General features: G+C 26.3%; 3 protein-coding genes across 4 annotated transcripts in view; 2 read left to right on the top strand and 1 right to left on the bottom strand.

Annotated features, from left to right (window-relative positions):
- Window positions 1-169: 169 nt before the first annotated feature.
- Window positions 170-1,379, top strand: LOC113385979 (ADP,ATP carrier protein-like; the record flags this gene model as incomplete). Its single annotated transcript, XM_026623795.1, has 2 exons — window positions 170-442; window positions 610-1,379. Coding segments are annotated over 2 exons (516 nt in total), but the record flags the coding sequence as incomplete, so codon positions are not given.
- On the bottom strand, window positions 1,099-4,211 carry LOC113385430 (vesicle transport protein GOT1B-like). 2 transcript variants are annotated; one of them, XM_026623276.1, is made up of 6 exons: window positions 3,988-4,211; window positions 3,826-3,917; window positions 2,756-2,934; window positions 2,461-2,542; window positions 2,349-2,387; window positions 1,099-1,504 (listed from the first exon to the last, which is right to left on the bottom strand). In XM_026623276.1, exons 1-6 carry the CDS (start codon window positions 4,010-4,012, stop codon window positions 1,490-1,492), a joined length of 432 nt encoding a protein of 143 aa, XP_026479061.1. In that variant the 5' UTR covers window positions 4,013-4,211; the 3' UTR covers window positions 1,099-1,489. The 2 variants fall into 2 exon arrangements, with proteins under 2 accessions (XP_026479061.1, XP_026479062.1); XM_026623277.1 differs by lacking the exon at window positions 1,099-1,504 and having other exon boundaries at window positions 2,172-2,383; window positions 2,457-2,542.
- Window positions 4,212-16,881: 12,670 nt separating this feature from the next.
- LOC113385978 (dynein heavy chain 5, axonemal-like) overlaps window positions 16,882-23,904 on the top strand; it is a 28,928-nt gene continuing 21,905 nt past the window's right edge. The window contains 3 exon segments of the mRNA XM_026623794.1: window positions 16,882-16,965; window positions 21,644-21,781; window positions 23,303-23,434. Coding sequence (XP_026479579.1) covers window positions 16,882-16,965; window positions 21,644-21,781; window positions 23,303-23,434 — 354 coding nt within the window.

Below are 23,904 nucleotides of genomic sequence, written 5' to 3'. Positions count from 1 at the left end.
TATTCAGTTGTATTGAAGGTTGATTTTCGGTTGCAGTAGCTTATTTATATTTTTTTACTCTTAAATTTTGTTTTTTGTTAAACTAAAATAAATTTAGTATAATAAAGTTTAATTTATTTAACTTTTGCTCATGTAAATAAGCTCTATAACTGTGCCTTAAAAATATAATTTAAACTGGCTTCTAATTGTTTTGGACATCAATTCCAGATTGGCCGCTGATGTAGGTAAAGGCGCTGGTCAACGTGAATTCTCTGGATTGGGCAACTGCTTGACCAAAATCTTCAAGTCTGATGGTCTCCCTGGATTGTACCGTGGTTTTGGAGTATCTGTTCAAGGTATCATCATCTACCGTGCAGCATACTTTGGATTCTATGACACCGCTCGTGGAATGTTGCCAGACCCCAAGAACACCCCATTAGTTATCAGCTGGGCCATTGCACAAGTAAGTTTGAATTCTATATTCATTGAATTCAAATTCATTTTTCATTTATAAAAATGATCCTGAAATGTATAAATATGATATTAAATTATTATATTACATTGATATAATCAAAACATCACATAAATTTCATTTATATAGTATTATATATCAACCAATTTACTTTTCAGGCCGTCACAACTGTTGCTGGTATTGTGTCATATCCATTCGACACTGTCCGTAGGCGTATGATGATGCAGTCTGGACGTGCAAAGTCTGAAATGTTGTACAAGGGAACACTGCACTGCTGGGCCACCATTGCCAAGACAGAAGGAAGTGGTGCCTTCTTCAAGGGAGCTTTCTCCAATATCCTCCGTGGTACTGGTGGAGCTTTCGTTTTGGTCTTGTACGATGAAATCAAGAAATTGTTGTAAATTAAGCAATAAACAACCATAACAAAAAAAGAGAAAAATCTAAAAACAATTTAAATTAGCAAAACCAAGTGTATTTGAATTTCATTTTTGCACAAGTTACCTTTTTGTATTAAAATATATGTATATTTATGAATATGTATTTCTTGTATTTTAGGTTAAATTCGTTATAGAATAATTTGGAAATACATATTCATAATGCTAAAGTATTAAATTGGCTTTTTTCCATTAAAATCCTATTTAACATTATACATATATTTTATTGTCAAATGTGAGGCGGTATGGAATCACGGGTGGCTGCTTTCTGAGTAGTCGAACCTTTTAGGCAAAAATTGTGTAGATCAAACTCAGTTCTACAATCTTGAGCTCATCCACATTCTCAGAACATCCATGTATTTAAGTTAACTTATTGTATTTAACAGTTTTTGAGGAAATACTGTAAATATGTTTAAGATAAATACAAGTAAAATTGTCGAATTATGATTTTTATTTATATTTATTTGAATAAAATACAAATGTTGGAAAGCTTAGAGTTGTATGGACCGGATACAATGTGTTTTTCATGTATACCTTGTTCCTTCTGTTCCTAATTGCAGGTCCCAGTTTGAGAAACCCATGTTCAAAATATAAGTCAGCAAAATCACAATTTAGAAGGCTACAAAAATAAAAGTTAACATTTATGTCTGCATTTGCTACAAATTGAGTTTGTGCAATGTTTTTTTAATTTTATAATACCAACATTCATTGTGCTGCCTACATTGAACTAGTTCACAAGTATGTGGTGTGCATGACAAACAAATATGAGCTAAATGTTTTACCTATTAGTGGTCAGAATTTTCTTTTAATTTGTTAGTTAAACATAATAATCAGTGAAAACAATACATGTGTTTGATCATTTTGTAGCCATTAACATGTAATGAGAGTTGAAATTGAAAAAGAAACAGGAATTGTGAACAGCTAAGCAGTTATTGCAATACATGTTATTTTAGACATATTGTACATGACTGCATCATGTTATAAATGTGAAGAAAGGTAGGAATTATAATTTCGTTTTCATTAAGAATGAATTGAAAATTTTATATTAAATGGTTTGTATTACCAGACTTAATTACAGAACTTACACTTATGATACACTGATATAGATAGTACTTTTATATTGACTAACAAATTCTTGTATTTTAATTCAATTAAATTTGTACTAAGTTATAGTAAATTATATTTGCCCTAATATAATATAGTTCATGCAAAAACACATGTCAATTTAAAATATGATTTGTTGGAACATACAAATCATAATTTTTGAACATAAAAATGTGATTGCTGACAAGATTCCTCCGCGTTTAATTCTTATAACTACAATGGCATTAATAAAAATCGGTACAGTTACTGTAATAAAACTAATTAATTAATATTGAACATACCACATAGAACATTTTATTTACATATATTAATAAAGTTTTTGTGAATTATATCTATACAGGAGAGAGTGGATATCATACCGTTGTTCTATTAGAATCACCAGCCAATTTATCTACTATCTGCAATTTACATTTTTTAAATTAATATTTATTATAATCTGATTATTAAAATCTGATAGTTTTTTTTACTTACACTACTTATTCCTGGCATATTTAAAAATGTGCCTAAGATGGGTATTCTTCTTAAAAAGTTAATCGCAACAGGAAAGAATCCACTGAAATCAACATAAAGATTCTTTAACATCAGCTTACCAAACTTTTTAATGTGATTTTATTCATTATTCAAATTATTGGTTTTAACATCCATTTAATATTCATTAAACAGAAACTTTAAAAGACTTATGTCCGAATATAAAATTTTCAATGATATAAAAGTTTTGCTGCAATTTGAATACAAGTTTTAAGAAAATTTTATTTCAATGACTTACCTGAAAAGTAGAACAAATCCATATGTTTCTATGATCATTCCAATCAATGGCCATCCAATTAGAACTACAATAATACCGCCGAAAAAGCATATTGATGCTTTAACTTTATGCCTTTGAAAGAAAAATCTAAATGTTCTTTCCAATCCTATAACACAAGCTAAGCCACATATAAAGAGAATCTGGAATAAACAATATACATTATAAATTTCTGTATTATTTAATTTTAAATGCTTTTAAGTTATTGATAAAGATTTTCTTTATAATAAGGTCTTTAGTTCATAAACATATTCATAATTTAAAATTATTATGAAACATAGGCAAATATAGAAAATATCAATTTAATTATTCATTAAAAAATATTAAGTAGTTATATATGTATATAAGTAAATACATGTTAATTTTATTCTTTTAGATCAAAATGCTAAATACGATAGATATGAGCCATGGTAAAATTCAACATATTATTGATGGAATAATCAGTATAAATTTTACTGAAATAAATTAAATACATCTTAAAAATGCTTGTACCCTGTGATCGAATTGATATGAAGACGAATTGGAAATATGAAAAGGACATATGCGATCAGCAGAAATAGTATCAGGTAAAGTTGCATGCTCAAGAAGATTCGAGCTCTTTATGCATAAAAAGTTTTAATCTCAATAGTCATGTTTATAATCTTAGTTATCTTCTTACAACTTTTATATTGATCTTTTATTATATATATATATATATATATATATATATATATACATATCAATTATAATTTCTCACTAAAAAGTTAATTATTTCAAGCCAAAGTACTTGGGACATAAATTTACTTTATTTGAAAATAAATAATTGTTTCTCTAGCGTTAAACAATGATACATTTATTTACCACATAGAAGTTATGCAGTGCTGGTAAAAAAAAACGTGAAACTAATATTTCTCTTATTGCTTCTTATATACAGACACATTTTTTGCTTTGAAACAAGCGAGCAAAACTAATAAATAGTTTTTAAGTACCAGAATCTCCATATTTAAAATGATGTCATTCAACAACTTATTATTTAAGACATTATTATATCTTACATTTCCAATTGCAAGTAATCCTTTATCGAATAGTAACAAAACACCCAGAAAGAGAAATGCTATACCAAATCCTGCCAATCCCACACCAATTTCTGAAATATTAATAAATGTAGAATTACACATATTAAAACTAAACTAATTTAATGACTAAAAGATAATTACTTTGCACATCATTTACTTCAAACATTTTTAGTAGTTTTATTCATATAAGTATTCATAAATTTGTATATAATTTTCTTAACATAGAAAGTTAACCTATGAAAACTTCCACGTCATTCGGTGTTATTTTAATTATTTTATAGAATTTGCTTCATGACTTATAGTAAAAGTTAAAGCTTTCCGATCTCTGCTTTCACAAAATTTGAAATTTTAATGAACCTTCATAATTAATTTAACGGATAAATTTTGATAAAAATGTCAACAAATTATCCACATCACTCAACTTTTATAAATAGTTTTGGTAGTGTCATCTGTATAAAATTTTCGATAAAAGGGTACAAGTCTAGACTAAATAGAAATTTGGTGAGAGACTTGAGAGATTTAGTAGAGTGAAATTATTATATATTAATTATTATATATTAATTATAATATCTGGACCAGTACAAAAGATCACCAAAACGCCGAGGTACTACTTCTGAAGGTACTTGCTTTGATTCGCTTATATCAAAATCTCCTCCAAGAATTTTCAAAAAAAATTTATTGCCTCAAGCGAATATTGAAACAACTTGACTAAGCTTTTAAGATTTACTATTCTATTATTCAATTCTAAAATAATATTTTAATTATTATAATAATTATAATTTAATATTCTATTGAACTATTATTTTATTTCATTCTAGTGTCGTAGGCTTGTTAAGACCATAAACTTAATTGCCATATGATCGCCAAGCAACGATTTACTAAAATGGTCAATTTTTTTAACTATTAATATGAACAGCCATCCATCCAGATATTAAAAAGAAAAATTTATTAGGTCTTCCATACGTTTGAGCACCAATTTGACTTTTCTTCGACATACATTCATATAAAATACATACATTCATAGAATATACATACATATAAACATTGTATATATATGCAGTAGCGATATCCATTTTCATTTAATATATATTCAAAATATAAATCAAGTATATGTTTACAATGAAAATAGCCCATTTCGGGTACTGTGGTGTGAAATGGAAATGGGAAATTTCTCACACTATTTTTCCCTGAATCAAGTTAGAGTTTAACTCAGCCCACGAACCTTCCCTACCTTATTTTTTATTTTTAACTTTCCGCAGGGTAGTTATAGTAATGGGCCGATAATCAAAAATGAAAAACTTTACGTTTTGAAGGTTTCTGAACAATTTGGCATACTTCAGAAAAAATGGATGCGTGTGTGTGTGTTTTGTATGTCCGCATTTTTTTCGGGCGCACGGATCAACCGATTTGAATGGTTAAAAAAACAATCGCTTCCTATTGATAGGGAGATGTACTGATTATTTTTTGGCAAAGGCAGGTCGAGCCGTTACGGAGATAGGAAGCAAAGAGTGCAGAAAATACAAATCGAGAGAACGGAGTATTGAAATGATCTAATTAAAATTCAATGTGTAATAATTGAGAGAAGAGATGATTAGTTTTTGGAAAGGTCCAGCCATTTCGAAGATACGGAGCTAAATGTGCAAAAATTGGTTGTTTTGGAGAGAATTAAGCGTCCGATTTGAATGATTCAAAGATCTGCTTCTTTTAGCAAAATAATTGCTTTTGGAAAAAAAAAATGTTTCAACTTTTTTTTCAAAAAAAAATTTTTTTTTGTATATCGAAAATAATTCATATTTTAATTTTAATTCTGATTAAAGTTCTAATTTACTTTAAACAAATAATTTCAACTTTGCAATTCAGTTTATATAATTCTTATAAATATTAGACAATGTTACAATATTTATAATAATAATCTATTTGAAAACATTTAATATTCGATGCCATACACCACTAGTTAATGTTATAATTTCAACACTGCAATTTCTCAGTGGCAAATATAAAATTAAAAAAAAAAACAGATGTTTTTAATATATTTTTAAATTGAATGTTACTATTATTACCGATTAATCATTAAGGGAAATTTGCACGTATCGGATTATTTCAAAAGCATGAAAAGATGATTGCAATCGTTTTAGAGCTTCGGGTATATAAGTGCAAAATGGTCGAAGAATGTATACGTACATTTTAAATTAACATAATATTAAATTTTTCATATCAAGATAAAAAAATAGTTAAATTTTATTAATATTGTATAAGTAATGTTCCAACAAATTTAATATAAAATTAGTATTATGATATTGTTGTAATAACGCTTGAATGTTCAATAAATGCTGTTTCACCCTTAAAACCAGTTCATGCACAGAAGAACTGGTTTAGTGTATGGATGGCACGATTGTCATTATTATATCCGTTCATTAAAACACGCCAACCCCGTTTAGTGCTGAAGAAATGATTTTTTTGGGCGCATTTGCAAATCAACCAGAAAAAAGATTAAAAACTGAAATAAAAAATAAATCGTGCGAAATAAAAGATAAAGTAAACTAGAGCTGAAAATTGAAATAATTCATAATATACGCAATAAATATGAAATTGATTACAGTAATTTTAATCTCATAGGGTCTTATGAAATAAGTATAGAATGTGATTGCATTTTCATATAAAACTTAAAATATTGGTATGTGATTTACTCATGCGTGAAAAACTGTCTGTGAATTATTGGAAAAACTATATTTATTTGCATTGTTTATTACATTCAAAATATTCAAAATTCTTAAAATATCTTATATGATCTAGTTGGATCTAGTCTATGGATCTAGTATTATATTTTTTTTGCTGAGTCAGTCCTGTCGCATATATAGTAACTTTGAAGATAAAAACATTGATTTATTAATATCAAAATCAAAAACCATAAGCATAATAAATAATTTAAAATAAAAATACACAAAAATTTATGACGATATAGCAAAAACAATATTTATAATCGATACCATTCATTTTAAAAATTAAAGAAAGATAATAAAAGTCAAAAGTTTTTATTACTTTAATATACTCTCCTGCAATTTATTATTATTTTTTTTACTAAAAATAACTTTTCATTATAAAATATTCAATTTAATAATAATTTTGATTGTTGAAGTATAATTAACACTACACTATTAATAATATTATAAAATTTGGAATATAAGTATTATTTACATTTTTGGGGGTTTTGTATTTTTAATTTTATTTTATCAAGACAAACTTAGAGTCAACATAAATTTTACAATTATGAAATGTTAGAAATATATTATTTAATTATTAGAGAATATTTATTTACTGTTTTTCAGATAATTTCAAAACATAGTTGCGTTTCTATTTTAAGAAAAACTGAAAAAAATTCATATCTGTCTTCTAGTTATTTTTGTTTTATTTTAGTTTGCTTGACTTATCCTCAAATTGAATTTGAAAAATGTATATTAAAAGATAAATAAAAATCGGCATTCTTTTTATTTTGGGATGCTTATAAATATTCAAAATGTATACGTATGCAGAACATTAGGTTGGTCCTTAATATCGACATTTTCGAATTTCCTTGCTCCCAAGGGTTCAAATGGTTCCAAATTGATAAAAAACAATTCTCTCAAAGTTTTATCTCTTAATATTGTCTTTTAGATAGTGCGCAATTCAATCAAAGTTTTGGAAATAGCATGAAAAAGTCTTCAAAAATTTTAAAAATGTTTTTAGATATAATTTAGCGAACAAATAAATGTTTTTCATTCAGAACTTGTCGCTAAGTTTGATTGAATTGTGCACTATTTAAAAGTTAATATTAAGGGCTAAAACTTTCAGAGAATTGTTTTTTATCAATTTGGAACCAATTGAGCCCTTGGGAGCAAGGAAATTCGAAAATGTCGATATTAAGGACACCTTACAGAGCTTATATCTATTTATTTATTATTTGTTTTATTAATAATATTATAATAATTTGAATAATTATTTTTTGCCAACAAGGATCGAAAATTCAATATAATTTGAGTTTGCGAGCACGATAAATAGGAAATAATTCGTGATGTCGTGTCTTCGAATGCTTTAAGTTAGGAACTAATGTCATCGCCACTTTTCTGCAGCAAATATAGAAAACGGTTGTTCGCGTTGCTTTACATATATTATCAAACAATAATAAATAATCGAAATTATGTTGTTATAAATTCTATGCGAAATTGAATGTTTGCAGTTTGAGAATGTAATGAGTGCAAATAATTATTTAATTTTAATTATTTAATCTTGTTAATTTTAATAGAATATTTTATTAATTAATATATTAATATATAAATATATAATATATTAGATAAATTCTAAGTGTATTTAAAGTGATGTGTGAACATTTATTTACTTCAATTTAATTAAAACATTTTTATATCGTGAGGTAATGCGTTTTTTATAAAATAACATTTTGTGATATTGCAATGGATATACCCCCTGATGAAGATGACGAAATCAGCAAGGTAAATTTATAAAATTTCAATTTTTTTTATATTCTTTATATTTATATTTAATTAATATTTTTATATTTATTTTTAAACAATATTTAATTAATTACATTAGCATATCATGCTGTTCAAATAATTAAATAATTGTGAAATTTTTAAAATGTTATTAAATATTATAGTTCTTGCTAAATTAAATATCTACTTTTCTTGATAGATATTTTCTCATACACAAAATGGTGATTTTCTCATATTTGATTCAAAATGTAGTATTAAATCCTGCTAAGCAATCTTACCTCTTTAATTTAATAAATATCCTTTAAACAATTTCAGATTGCATAAACATCAATTTATCTAACGATTTATATATTTTATCCCAAATGTAAGATTTATTGATTATATAATAATTTATTAGCAACAAGCTATATTATAAATTTTATTCATAATGAAACGAATTATTTGAATGAATTATTCGAATGGCTAAACATATTAGCAATTATGAACAGCGACATATTATTTATTAGTTTTTTAGTAATTATTTATTGAGCCAAATAGATGAAAATGGAAACTTCACAATTATTAATGAGACATTATGATTTTAACAAGTTGTGAACAAAGCACTATTCTTATATTCATTAATTTATTTTCGTTCTATTTAAGTAAAAAGCACGGATTTTGTCAATTGGTAAACTAATATTAAAAAAACTTGAAATTAATGAAAAATGATATATTAATATTAAATAGTATTTATATTTATTATTATATTTAATTTATAAATATGTAAATATAATAAACAAGAAATTTATTTTTGAACATAAACATATTTTTCAGTGATTTACTATACATATTTCAAGATTTTTTTATTTCAACCAAATACATTATGTATTTTGTTACAATTTTGGTGTTTTGCAATACATTATTTATATAAAACTACTTACTTCACTGCAATTCTAAATATTTACGAAATATTTTACTACGAATATTCTTAGTAAAATGTTTCGTAAATATTTAGAATGTTCTGATTTAATTGATCGATCTGATTAATTAAATTTAAACCATATTCAGTGATAATGAATGCCCTAAATATTAAACATATGTCTATAAATATATCACCGATTATGGTTAGAATTTAATTAAACAGATCGTTCAATTAAATCAGAACATAAAGTGTTATTAACAAAAAAAAATATATTAAAGAAGTATATTAAATTATATTTTATCTGTTCGATTGATTATATATCTGCATTATTCGAATTCAATTTATGAGAATAATGCTTTACAATCGATTATCTCTATAAATAAATGCCAATATAAAAAATGACATGATAAACCGCATTATAATACTGCCTTGTACAAGACATTAATTCATTTCATCTACTCACACAAATAGAAAATTGTACAAAAACATCAATATAAATGTACAATTTACTTTGTAAGGAAATGGGACAACGAAGAATATTCTTTGCAAAATATTAAGTATATATACAACTATTTATAAGATAAGATCTTGAATAATTAAAATATTTGTAAGAACATGTATATGTTACCAGCTTTTGTAAGTGTATTACCTAAGTATTGCAACAATATTCAGATGACACGGTTTAATCGTTTGCTATATGTTGCACAACCTTATATCAAGCAGTATTAATTAAAATATTTTTTATTAAATTATTGATCAAATATACAACAATAAATAGGACAATGAATTATTTAGTTATCACCCTAAAAGTATAGAGGGATCTTAATTATTCAGTTATCCAGACATGATGATAACTAAGAGTGACTTTTTTGTTAAGGCAAGTTGCATGAACTTTATTTAGCTACCTAGATTAAAATTTCATCATTTATTTCGAAAATGCACTTTTCGCTGTACTTTATCTACAATTGCATTAAATTTTTTTTTATTATCTCTTTTATTTACAACTGTCCAGTAAAAAACATTCAATAAATTTGATGAATTTACAATAGTCGGCCGAAAAGGGACATTGTATACTACACGGGCATGTTGGAAAAAATAACTCAGTAGTTCTTTTATCCATTCGATATAAAATTCACAATTTTTTATTGATAATTATAAAATTTTAACTATTTACTTATTGAATAATTTAATACATTTTGTTCTAGTTTCAAAGCCTAGATAAACTAGTGGTGTGTGTGGTATCATGCCCTAAGGCAAATTGCTGAAACTTTCCGTACCTGAACAACATATTCGTGGAATATTAAACGTTTTCAAATAGATTGTTACAAATAAATACTGTAACATTGTCTAATATTTATAAGAATTATATAAACTGAATTGCAAAGTTGAAAATATTTGTGTAAAGTATATTAGAATTTAAGTCAGAATTACAATTAAAATCTGAATTATTTTCGATATACAAAAAAAATTTTTTTTGAAAAAAAAAATTGAATCAAAAATTATTTTTTCCAAAAGCAATTATTTTGTTAAAACAAGCAGAAAGTTCTTTAGAATGATTTTTCGAATCATTTAAATCGGACGCTTAGTTTTCTCAAACACTGCCATTTTTTGCACATTTAGCTCCGTATCTCCGAAACCGCTGGACCTGCCTTTGCCAAAAACTATAACCACTTCTCCCCTTGAATTGAATGTTTTTTGGATCATTCAAATTCGATGCTCCGATGTCTCAAAAACTCGATTTCTATTTTCTGCATTCTTTGCTTCGTATCTCCGAAACGGTTGGACATGGCCTTTGCCTAGACAGCATATCTCCCTTTCAATAGGAATCGAATGTTTTTTTAACCATTCAAATCGGTTGATCAGTGCGTCCGAAAACGTGGACGAAAAATTGTATCCATACAGAAATACACACGCGCACACACACACATCCATGTTTTCTGAGGTACGCCTCAGAAACCTTCAAAACGTGAAGAAATGTAAAAATTTTCAATTTCGATTTTTGGACGAATACAATAACTCACCCTACGGAAAGTTAACAAGTATAAAGTTGTTCGAAAGTTGGTTCTAGTTCTGAAAATCTCTTTTGTTTAATTGTGGACGTCAACGGCGATCAGTAAACACAGAACGGAATTATATATCCTAAGAAAGTGGTCCATTATATTTGGGCTATGATATTTTAGAATAATAATTTAGAACATAAACTTTATCATGATGCAATGTTTCATAAAAATCGATATTTTTTTAAACAATTAATTACGAAAAAAATTTTCCGTCAATCTTTACCGAAAGGTAATAAACACTATTCCCAACTGATATCTTTTGGAAGATTTTGCACTTTTTGCTAATTCTAAAGAAAAACGGCATTAGATGGCATTTAAATTTTGTTTATTTTTTTCTTATTGCTGCTTTATAATTATATATATTATATTATGATTTATGCAAATGTGTTGCAAACTTTGCTGGAAATGCTATACATTTGTTTTAATATTTACAAGTGATTAGAAGAATTTATAGGAATTTTCTCTATCAAGAGCTTTATAAGATTTTATTCAGTCATATTCAACAATATTTATTTATTTCCCTAACAACCTGTGTGCTTTGACCTAACAACGGTGCAACCTGAGTTCACCACGTGCGTGATCGTAAGTTGCACTTGGAGGTGTTGGTAAATGAATATGTGTGGAAAATGCGTAAAATCCGACGAAGAAAAATCAATCTTTAGTTGAGCTTTTACATCCATCTATCCTATTCTGAATATCCAAATATCCGTGAATTATGTGGAAATAAACACGATCGGTTATTTTTACGACTTCGATTTATTGATGTATTTCTTATTCGCGCAGAAAGTGATTTATAATAATACTGACAGGATTATATGATTATGAAAAGTGATATGTTTTATTGAGATAATATTGGTAATAAATATGAGTAGAAGAGTTTCTTCATTTTGTTATCGGTTCATAAAATATTGATTGACTAAATTAAACGAGTTTTTTTAATATTTAATTTTTTTAATAATTATTTTCATATTTAGTATGTATTATAAAATTAAATTTTAAATAATATAACTATATATAGGGCATCTCAGACCTTGATGTCAAGCCAAAACGGGGTGATAGTATTGACTTAACTGTCCTGAAAAGTTTAGAAAAAAAAAATTATCTCACGAAGTTTGTTTTTTTTTAATTACAATATTTGTTACAACTGCTAAACATTAACATTAATGAACAACAACATAAATATAAATAAAATAGAGTACAAAATAAAGGATAGTATTTACATTAAAATGATATCAGTATGTTGAATTAATATAAAATAAAAGCAAATAATAATAATAAAATAATATCTAAAATAAAATTTGTTAATAATAAAAATATTAGAAAAACAATGGTCATAATTTTACGAAAGCTCTAGATCGCACTTGTAAGCTCATAATTTCAAAACTACGGAGATCATTTTTTTTCTATTTTTTTTTTGACAGTTAAAGTTAATTCTATCACTCCGTTTGTCAAGATTTGAGACACCCTGTATATTTATATGCACTTAAAATAAACTTATATCAAAAATCAATTGAATACTAACGATCGCATATTAGCATTTTTATCATTTTTCTATATAGGTTAATTTAACATCCATTTGTTTTATACTCTTATGTATGTATGATTTTTATTTTTTTTGTTTGTTTATGTTATTTTATGAATATAACATATTCTAATATTATCTAGGAGTAAGACTTATATTCATAGACCTTAATACATATATAATATATATGTATAAGGCCTGTGCTTATATTTCATTATATTATTAAACCAGGTTAAAATATGGCTTACCTAAATACCATAGATTTATTTGATATTGCATAAAAGCTATGATTTTAGCCGAAATAAATAGATTTGCTATAAAACTCATGTCAAAATTTATTTAACTTTTTTTGTGTAAAAAGCTCTCGATCGTTAGCATTCCATTCATATATGAATGTCATATAAATAACATAAGGCAACAATTTATTTATATATGGGCTTATTTTAAATCGTTTTAAATTTTTTGCATTTTTAACAAATGTTTTAAATTTTCAATTACAGTAAATTATTAATATTATTACTTGTAATAGTTTCTATAAATTTTATTAATTTAAATTAAAGTTTATTAATGTTACTTATTAATAGTTTCTATAAATATTTTGAAAGAACGTTGTTTTGGGTTAATACTGTACCTTATTATTAAATATATAAGGTAAAGTATTTATACTAGATTTTTATACAAAATTTATCATTAGTTTTAACTGCACATGCATTGTTTTGAGTTAATACCGAACTTTAACAAAGAATTTAGTTATCTAATAGCATTTCAAAAATAGTTAAATTTATATCCAAAAGAAATTCTTTAGCCTGAATTGTATATTTCATTGTTATCTCAAACCTTTTTGCAACATCCTTCGAGTTACAAACCTATACATAATTTACATAATTTACAATAATGTTTTTATTTATGAGTTATAATTTGTTCTCATAACTAAAGTAAGAAGTTTCAACGTTTTCCATAAATTGATTATAACTACTTTCATTGCATTATGCTCGAGTATATTGCATAATACGATAGGACAATTACATTACTTATGAAAACCATTGCTCTTGAAAGTTTTGTGGATGATACAGTAAATTATTTAATGTGAGAAAACGGAATATCTGACTTAATATTATATTATAGAGTAGATATAAAAAAATAAGCATAGAGCAAACAAATTGTGCGGTGCATTGATTTTAATTTAGATAGCCCAACATTATTATATTTTTTTGTATTATACTTTGTTATAAACTATTGATTTTAATAAAAAAACTCTGTTAACATTATATTTAATATTTATTTCAAATAAGTTTATTTTTATACATATTCTGCGTTAAAATTATCATTAATTACTTTTTATCTATTTCTTCATATTTTTCGGATAGTTTTCTTTACTAAATATTTTTTATTCAGTTTCAATAATCGAATCATATTAATCAGTCAGTTAATAAAATTATAAAAATTAACTAACTATATTTTAATTTTGATTGATTGCTTTTAAATTATATTGTTAAGAAGAAAATGTGAAAAATTACTGAAAATGGCGAATCGCAGATTTCATAAAGGCACTACTCATAGAGTACCGGTAAGTTTATTTCTGCCATAATTTATTGGTAGGTGTATCTGTTAAACACTCAGAAATATATTATAATTAAATATTACTATTAATTATTATTAACTTCTCGTAGGGTAAGTTATTGTAATCGTCCAAAAATTGAAATTGAAAATTTTTACATTTCTCGACGTTTTGAAGGTATCTGAACATTTTGGCATACCTCAGAAAATAATGGATGTGTGTGTGTTGTGTGCATGTATAGATACAATTTTTCGACCACGTTTTCGGGCGCACGGATCAACCGATTTGAATGGTTCAAAAAACATTCGATTCCTATTGATAGGGACATGTGCTGATTAGTTTTTGGCAAAGGCAGGCCCAGCAGTTACAGAGATAAAGAGCAAAGAGTGCAGAAAATAGAAATCGAGTTTTTGAGAGAACGGAGTATCCGATTTGAATGATCCAAAAAACATTCAATTTGTAATGATTGGGAGAAATGGTTATTAGTTTTTGGCAAAGGCAGGCCCAGCAAAAAATGGCAGTTTTTAAGAGAACTAAGCGTCCGGTTTGAATGGTTCAAAGAACTTTCTGCTTGTTTTAACAAAATAATTGGTTTTTATATATCGAAAATAATTCAGATTTTATTTTCAATTCCGACTAAAGTTCTAATATACTTCAAACAAATAATTTTAACTTTGCAATTTAGTTTATATAATTCTTATAAATATTAAACAATGTTACAATATTTATAATAATCTATTTGAAAACATTCAATATTTCTCGAACATTTCGTTACGGTACGGGAAGTTCCAGCAATTTGCCATAAGGCACGATGCCATACACCCCACTAGTTATCATTATATATTACATATTACAATTACTATTGATATATTATATATTACTATATTGTAAAGGTTCGATTAAATTGTTATCATTTTTTTAAACATTACTGATTTCAACCTGGACCCTAGTAGATGCAATTCCTAGATTCTTACTGAACTACGAACGGTTTATTTTTATTTGTCATAATTGCAATTTATTAATTAATTAGAAGGAAATATTCTAGTTCTGATATATTTTTTATTAGAAGGCAATCAAACACTTGGCTTTTCCTAATTGTAATGCAAACGTTAGGTCAAAGCTCTAACCCCACCCCTTGTGCCACGTACTCCCTATAATAAAATTACATATTACATAGTTGTATTAATGCAAGTTTATGAATCGATTTTATTTTATTGTATATGTAATATCTGATAGGAACTTATATTCAAACAAAGCGATATCAAATACAGTTTTTTTTAAAATCGATTTATGAGTTATTGGTCCTGTAATGACATATCCAGTTTATGATAATCTTGATCGAAAACTGTAACGTACCCTTTTTATACGGTACCAAGACACAATTTTCATACGATGCACGCAGTTGCTCAATCTTCAATAGTTTCATTGAAAGATTTTATATTTATGAAATATATTGAAATTTTAATATATATTAAAATATATAATTATTGCATATATAAAGAAACTTAAAACTAGGAACATCATTGAATAAATATGATATGATAAATATTATAAAAATAAAGCAAATAAAGGAGTTGTCAATTTAAATTTATAAAATTTGTGACTTTCTGTGAGAGATATAAATAATTGTCAGAATTTTAAATAACGGTGACTGCAAAATGCAAAAATCAGTACTTGTAGAAGAAATTGCCAAAGTACACATTTGGAACATAGAAGAACAAAGACGTGATTGAGTGATTTGATATGTGCTGGTAATACTGATGGAAAGTATAATATAAACTGATAAAAAAGCAATAAAGGAATTTACACAAAAAATAATGGATATTATTTCAAAATAAAAAAACAGTCTTGTGATTATATGCTGTAAAAAAATGTCAGGAAAAGGTATGTCTATATTCGATGTCTTTAAAGAAAATTACAAAATCAAATGAACTAATTTGCTAGTTTGTACAACCTACATCCATCTCCCCTAACAGAATATTTAACATTCGTTCCAAATTTACATAATCTATTAAAGTAAACTTTGGCCAAACTTATTAATATAAGAAGATATCAAAATCAAAGTTTTAGGCTGTCAGGAAAATGTTTACAGAGCGGTTTCCGTGACCAAATATATTGTACATATCTTCTGTGATATAACTTGAGTTTTCATATGTCAGTCCCACAAGAAACCTTATAGTGAGAGGATATTTTAAGACATACGAAGAAATTTATTGAAAATTAAGAAAAAACTAAATAATGATGCAAATATTATTTGCATCGTTAATAAATTAACAAAAATGTTGCAATACTTATAGTGTAGTGTAATCATTGTGGAATACATTTAATTTATATCTTAAAATTGCTTTTTTTACTTTGATCAAGAGCTATAGAAAAGTGATCGTAATGTGCTTTAAGAGCTATATATAAGTGATCTACTTAATATGTTCCGAAATTAATTATTTCCATATAATATTTAAATTATTTTTTTTAAACTTGTGGTAACATCTAATTATTTCTAATATTCAATTATGTTTGTGCATAATTTAAAACCAGGTGAGGGAGGTAGTGAAGAGGAATCTGAAGAAGAAATCTCTGCTAGTGAGATATTACAGGTGTTTTGTTAATTTATTTTGCAATTTTAGCCTATTTCATAAAGAACTAAATACTAATCTTGCTAAAAAAATATAAAAAAACAATAAAAAATAACTAGTCTTGCTGACGGTTTCTAATATAACTCTATGGTATATTTATCAAAAATTGTTAAAAAATTATATGTATTATGACATGAGAGAGATCAGCAATGACAAAATATTAGTAATATCAATGTAGAGTTGTATACAAACCCAAACATACAAGTGAATAAAGAATGCACTGTATATGATTTACAAGCTCTTAATTAATTAAATGTTTTTTAGTTATGATATATGGAACAGATAATCTTGATGTATAAATAATATTTATTGCATAGTTTACATTTCACTGTGAGTACTAAATTATAAACAATACCAAAATATCTTGTTTTGCATTTATGGTCTTTATGTAAAACTAGGTGTGTCATTTCCTTAAAGTTTAACGCCAAATTTTAATGAATTTTAATATTGAACTACATTTTGTAGGTCTATATTTTAGGATGTGTTTTAAGACCATGAACTTTATTGCTATGCAAATTTCGGCAAAAAAACAAATGACTATAAAGAAATAGCCCAGCTCATATCTCTACCAAAAACTAATCATCACGATTGCCAACTAATTTTTTACAAAAAGTTTTGGAATTTTTAAAATCACTTTACTATTAGCGAAAACGTATACGAAAAACTTTGCACTTCTCTATTAACTATGTAGAAACGGCTGGCTGATCGTCGAGCAAAACTACTATGCGAGTTCTTAGTGAGTTTCATCAAATGTTTTAAAACTTTTGAAATCGGTGTAGTCATTTCTCACACACCAATTTTGGTGATATAGAATTATTTCAAATATCGAAAGAAAAATTCTTGATTTTCTGGAGGGAAAATAAGTTCTGTTTTGGCATTTTAAGTGAAAGTGAATTTTACGAAATTTTTTTTATCAATTTTTGTAGCTGTTCATAGCTCAAAATACCTAGTACCATGCAAAAAATAATGTATAAATATACGAGTATATAAAAATATGCCTAAACCATAACAAAAAAGTAGACTTACAAGTTATTAAAATTCGTGATAAATATTATTGAGTAAGTCTACAAGTTGAAGAAAGAGCATGATTTCTTTGATGATATTTAATTCAATATTGTATTGAGTTGTTGCAATCAAATAATTATTCTATACTGAATATGCTTTAGTATTTTCAAAATGACAAATTATAGCAATATATAAGTAAACAAGCTCACTTAATACGCAAAAAATAACAGTACAAAAAAGTTCTCAGTGGTCGATTGAAGAAAATCTACCTCTATGTGTGGATAATTTTTAAACCAGAACATCTGGTGCGACCGTCGCTGTAACATTATAAAATATTATTACATATAACGGCTAGGAAATTACAAGTGTTTTTGATGGTAGTAATAAACCGACGTTTTTAAGCCCCGGACATTTTTTGATAGGTGAAGCACTTACCGCATTTCCGGAACCCAGCTTAATCGATGTAACGTTGAGTAGATTATCACTTTGGCAACAACTTAATCAATTAAAAGATAAATTTTGGAAACGTTGGTCCATAGAGTATCTCGGTCAGCTTCAGAGTCGTTACAAATGGAAAACTTCCTCAAAAAATTTAAAAGTAGACGACATAGTTCTTTTAAAGGAAGATAATTTACCTCCATTAAGCTAGTTACTGGGTCGCGTTATAGGCACTGCAATCGGCAAAGATAAAAATGTGAGAGTAGCTACAGTTAAAACAAAAAATGGCATATTTATAAGGCCAATTGTTAAATTGTGCCCATTACCGGTAGGAGATGTAGAATAGAATTTTTTTTTCTTATAAAATAAATATATCACTGTACTTTCATTATTTACACAGTACAATTATTTTAAAATTAGTATTAAGAATTATGTTTTACTATGAAATTCATTTTGGTATTTGTCAATAATCCTTTTTTATATAAACTGTTGTGATCAACACATTCACATAATTTCACAATTACTTTAATTAGTAATTTTAATTAGTACATAATGCCATTGTAAAATTACATACTTATATACATACTGATCTTAATTATAAGTGAATAATTAAGGCGGCGGAGAATGGATAATTTTTAAACCAGAACATCTGGTGCGACCGTCGCTGTAACATTATAAAATATTATTACATATAACGGCTAGGAAAAGGTTTGTTAATCCCGTAAACAGGGACGATCTTGCCCAGGTTCGACGGCTCATATAATTAGGTTATAAAATATGTCAATAAAATGTATTCCGTCGGGCCTGGAATTCAAATGGATATTCAGTCTAGCATTAACAGGCAAAGAATAAGGAGGTGTCTTGTAAAATAGTATATAGAATAAAATTAATGTGAATATAAGAGAAGTTTCATTTTCTAAAAAAATCACCGTGGGGATTTTGCATTTCGTCGATTAATAAAAATTACAGTCCACTATCGAAGCATCAACAACGACGTCATGTAAATCGCTCCAATGTGTACTTTTGAATTAGGTTTCATGTTTATAAATAGTCTTATGTTTATCAATATTACAATATTTTTCTTGCATATTTACTTGCTTTTCCACTTTTACTTCTTATGTTGATATTTCGATAACATTCTCAGTGAACATTGGAGTTCTATTTGTCTTTATATATTTGCCTTCCTGCATTGGAACTGAAAATCTTGCCATTTATATGGTAGTAGATATATGTGACCGAATAATGGATCGCATATACCGATATCAAACACGCACTGCAATAAAACTACATGGAATTTCGTAACTATCGTTGCTGTTCAATAACTGTCATGATTTACAAACTTGAAATTTCCGCATAGGTAGTAATACGTATTCGAACATGTAATAAAATATGACCAGACCAAAATATATGTGAAATTAAATCAAATGGTTTTCAATCAAGGTTTATGGAAAATTCAATTTTTTTTTAAAAAACAATTAAAGAATAACTCATATATTACGTATTGTTATTATTGTCACTGTTTTATGGACAATTTTAAGATACAGGTACCTTTATAAGAACTCGTGTATGTACATATATAATTGATCAGTTAGATTTTTGAACAGCAATCAGAACATATCAGATCTACCAGCTTCGTCTTTTAGAAGGCAATTCATCGATGGATCTAACAATATTTGATACACATATATTTATTAATGGAATTTCTATAATTCTAAAATTAGAGAGAACAGATATATTTATAATACTATGAAGATATTTAGAAAAAAGCATTCTCAGTAGCAAAATAAGTGGTAACATGTCTCAAGCGGCTAGAACTACACTAATAAAAGCTGATGTTCAAATCAAATATTGGACTTTTTTTAAAGAATAATACAATCATTACACTACTAAGAAAAATCCCATTCATTAATTTCCTATTTTTTCGACGTTTCAAGTAATTCCGAATTCTTTGACATCAACATTTGGAAAACATGTTTTTGTTGTGTGTTATGTATGCTATGCTGAAATATGAGCTTTCATTGACGTTCTCTTAAATATAAAAGCAGCAATTTAAAAAAAATCTATTCGATGAAACTCTATAAGAACTCACATTTTTTAAATAATTAATTACAAAACTGTAGATCGACCTTTTCGCCAAAAATCCTGAACCGATTTTAAAAATTTAAAAATTGTTCGAAAGACATTATAGTTCGTAATCGCGCTGATTAGCTTTAGGTAAAGATCGACTGAGTCTTTTCGTCACATTTAATAGTTGGAAAAATGAAACTTTGCACAGTGGTAGAGTTTATGGTCTTATAAACTAACAACTAAAATTATGAAAGGTCTACCAAACTGATGAGTGAGTTTTTATAATCGAAACACTCTTGGTAGTACCAATAGTCTTTTGACTCTCTAAATATTGGTGTAATCTCTATTTGAAAAGATGTTAAATCTTATTTCGTATTAATTAAGTCTATTACTATTATTAATTTATTAACACATATCGGAAGGTTTACATCTAGTTTTAAAATTGTTTTTCATAATTAATGTAATATGTTATGTAATTTTGTCTTCATTGATTAAGTTATTGAATTGAAAGTAAATGATGCAAAGTCAGTCATAGGAGAATATTACTATTTATCATATTTGGTTTTTAATATTATAAATACTAAGAATCGCAACGCAATTGACAATAAACTATAAAACTTAATAAAGTTAAAATAACATAAATAATTTATAGAATGCACTTGGGGACTTAATAAGTTCTTTGAATCATCATTATTTATTTTTTCTCAAAATTAATGAAATGATTTTTATATCATTTATATTATAAACACTAACATAATGTACCATCTGGACTTGAATAACTCATTTAATTATCGATAAATTTTTCCGAGGCATATTGTATTCTATATTTTATTGTTAATCTATAGTAATTAAGACGATTTCTAAGCGTTATTGTTTGTATTATTACAGAATGTTTAAAATTGTGACTGAAAATTGCATATATATTGTATTTATATGTATTGAACGTAATACATATAAAACATAATATATTTCGACATTGGGAAGTACCAGTAATTGTGTCAAGACACAATACTATACAGCAATAGTTTAGATTTTTTGTATACATCTTATAAAAAGCATTTTTTATTCAATTTTAATTTTAATAAATGTATAATATCTCATATGTATTTTTCACTATTATTTTTTCCAGAGACGGCGTGAAGAATGCGAGCGAAAGGCGAGGCGCGGGGAGATGGACCCGCGCCTCGAGTACACTTTCCAGCTTCTTATCGACGGCACTGGATTGCCAAGACATGAAATCATGGATCATGTCTTCGAGGGAAATATGGTAATTGCTTCTTTCATAAAATTTATAAAGTCAGTTAAAAACTATTTTTGTTTTAAAATATACTTTATTTTCCGTATTTATAGATTGAAAAATTTATTTATTTATTTATTCGCCAATCATCCAACATTCTAGCAATCGTTGGAACGCAACGAGTGGTTCACCAATAGTTGGTGAAATAAAAATATTTTTTGGTAAAGTAGGAATATTGTAAAATAACTTATCATGAAAACTGCAAATTTGTTACATTTTTTTCTTTCTCGAAGAATCTATGTATTATTCTTCAATAAAATACTATAAAATAACAATTAATACATCAGTTACTTAGCAGATCGTAACTGACTAATCCCAATCTTAGTTTTTGTCATCGTATTTTAACGATCAAAAATATAGAATGCGAATATAAAATGAAACATGAATATTGTTTTATTGTTAAAATAATTTTTCATATATACTCACTAATTAGAAAATATGCTACTTTTTGTCTTTTTCTATTATCGAAACAAAAACACCAATTCTTTTGCCTTGAGGCATCATAAATGCTGAAAGGTTGGAAGTCTAGTAAATACTGAAAAACCCTAAATATTATTTTAAATAGTAAGAAAATGTTGTCGTTTTATAGGTTAATTATTTATATACTGTGCCTAATGTATCATATCATATCAAGTATTTATGTAACAAAACAAGTGCTATAATTTAAACCTAAACTTGAGCCAATAGTCATCAATGCATCAAATGCAATCATCAAATATATATTTTTTTTACTTTGCATAAAGTTTTTATTAAAAATAATTTTGGAATTTAAGAAAAAACTTAATTAAAAAGTTAATATAAGAATAACCTAAAATTTGTTAAATAAAATAATTATATTGTAAAAGATACTTATTAAATTTTTAAAAAACACTCGCAACAAACAAACTAGTTATATTTAAAAATAATTAAAATCAACTAAATATAAATAAGTTTATAGTAAATAAATTATTTAATAAATAAATAAATAATAAAAGCTAATAGTTAATTAAATTATATTACATCTATAAAATATCATCTTGAGCCTTATTATAATATTATTATACCGACGGCTTGTAAAATAAATAAATAAATAAATTTATTGGCATTATATATTCATTCAAAGAAGTTCGATTTAAACTCCTAATATATGTCATATAATTTGAATAAAAGGAATGCTTTTTTAAATGTAATAATATACAAATAGATTTATATAGTTGTATCATTTTTCATAATTTTGAAGTATTATACATTTATTTTGATCTGTCAAATTCAAAATCACTTGTTTTTTTATTTATAGTATATTTTTTAAGATTTTTTTTCTGTAGCAGTAATATATCAGCAATAACAACATGTTCGCGGTCATCATTTTTGAAATTATATTTTTTATGAATTAATACTTTTCTATTTTGCAATTACATTCGTAAATGAACCATTTATATTTGATGATTTGTAATTAATGATTTTTAATATTAAACAACAAATTAAATGATTTTTTAAACAAAAAATTATCAGCTGGACGAAATAAACCAATTATTCTTACCCCATATGAGAAATAAACTCATATGGTTTTATCAAGAAGTCGAGGAGCCTGATACGTCTCAACCTGGACCTTCGACGTCTACTGCTGATGCCAATCTCTTGAAGGTAAATTAATTACGCTTCACATTTTCATATATAATTAATTCTATAAAGTTCTATAATATTTATCAGAATGTTGCCGCCGCAGTCGCCAGAGGCGTGCCTTGCCGAAAGCTGCACCGGGGGTGCAACTGGACCGCCGGGGCCGCCGCCAATGATCAAACGCAAAAAATTATTTTTGACTGATGGGTGGAAGGTGCCTTAAAAGGGATATGCATTTACATGTTTCGTTGAAACAGGGGAAACAGTTGCCCGAGGAAGGAATTTCAGAAAGATTTGTTAGCATTTTTAATTAAATTATTTTTTAATATGAAAGAAATTATCAGTGCGGTAATAACTAATAGAGGAAAACGCTGACTTATTATGCAATTGATATTACACATTTTATATCGTAATAAAAAAGAATCACAAATTATGTTTAATTATTGAATAAAACTGTACATATATTTTAATTGTATTTAGTTAGTTATTTCTTT

This window comes from Ctenocephalides felis, unplaced genomic scaffold (assembly GCF_003426905.1).
Source record: "Ctenocephalides felis isolate EL2017-DRISC unplaced genomic scaffold, ASM342690v1 CF-g0.4_SCAFFOLD_03571, whole genome shotgun sequence".
Classification (NCBI taxonomy): Eukaryota; Metazoa; Arthropoda; class Insecta; order Siphonaptera; family Pulicidae; genus Ctenocephalides; species Ctenocephalides felis.
The sequence above is the reverse complement of the archived record's forward strand: the minus strand, read 5'-3'. Positions and strand labels throughout refer to the sequence as shown.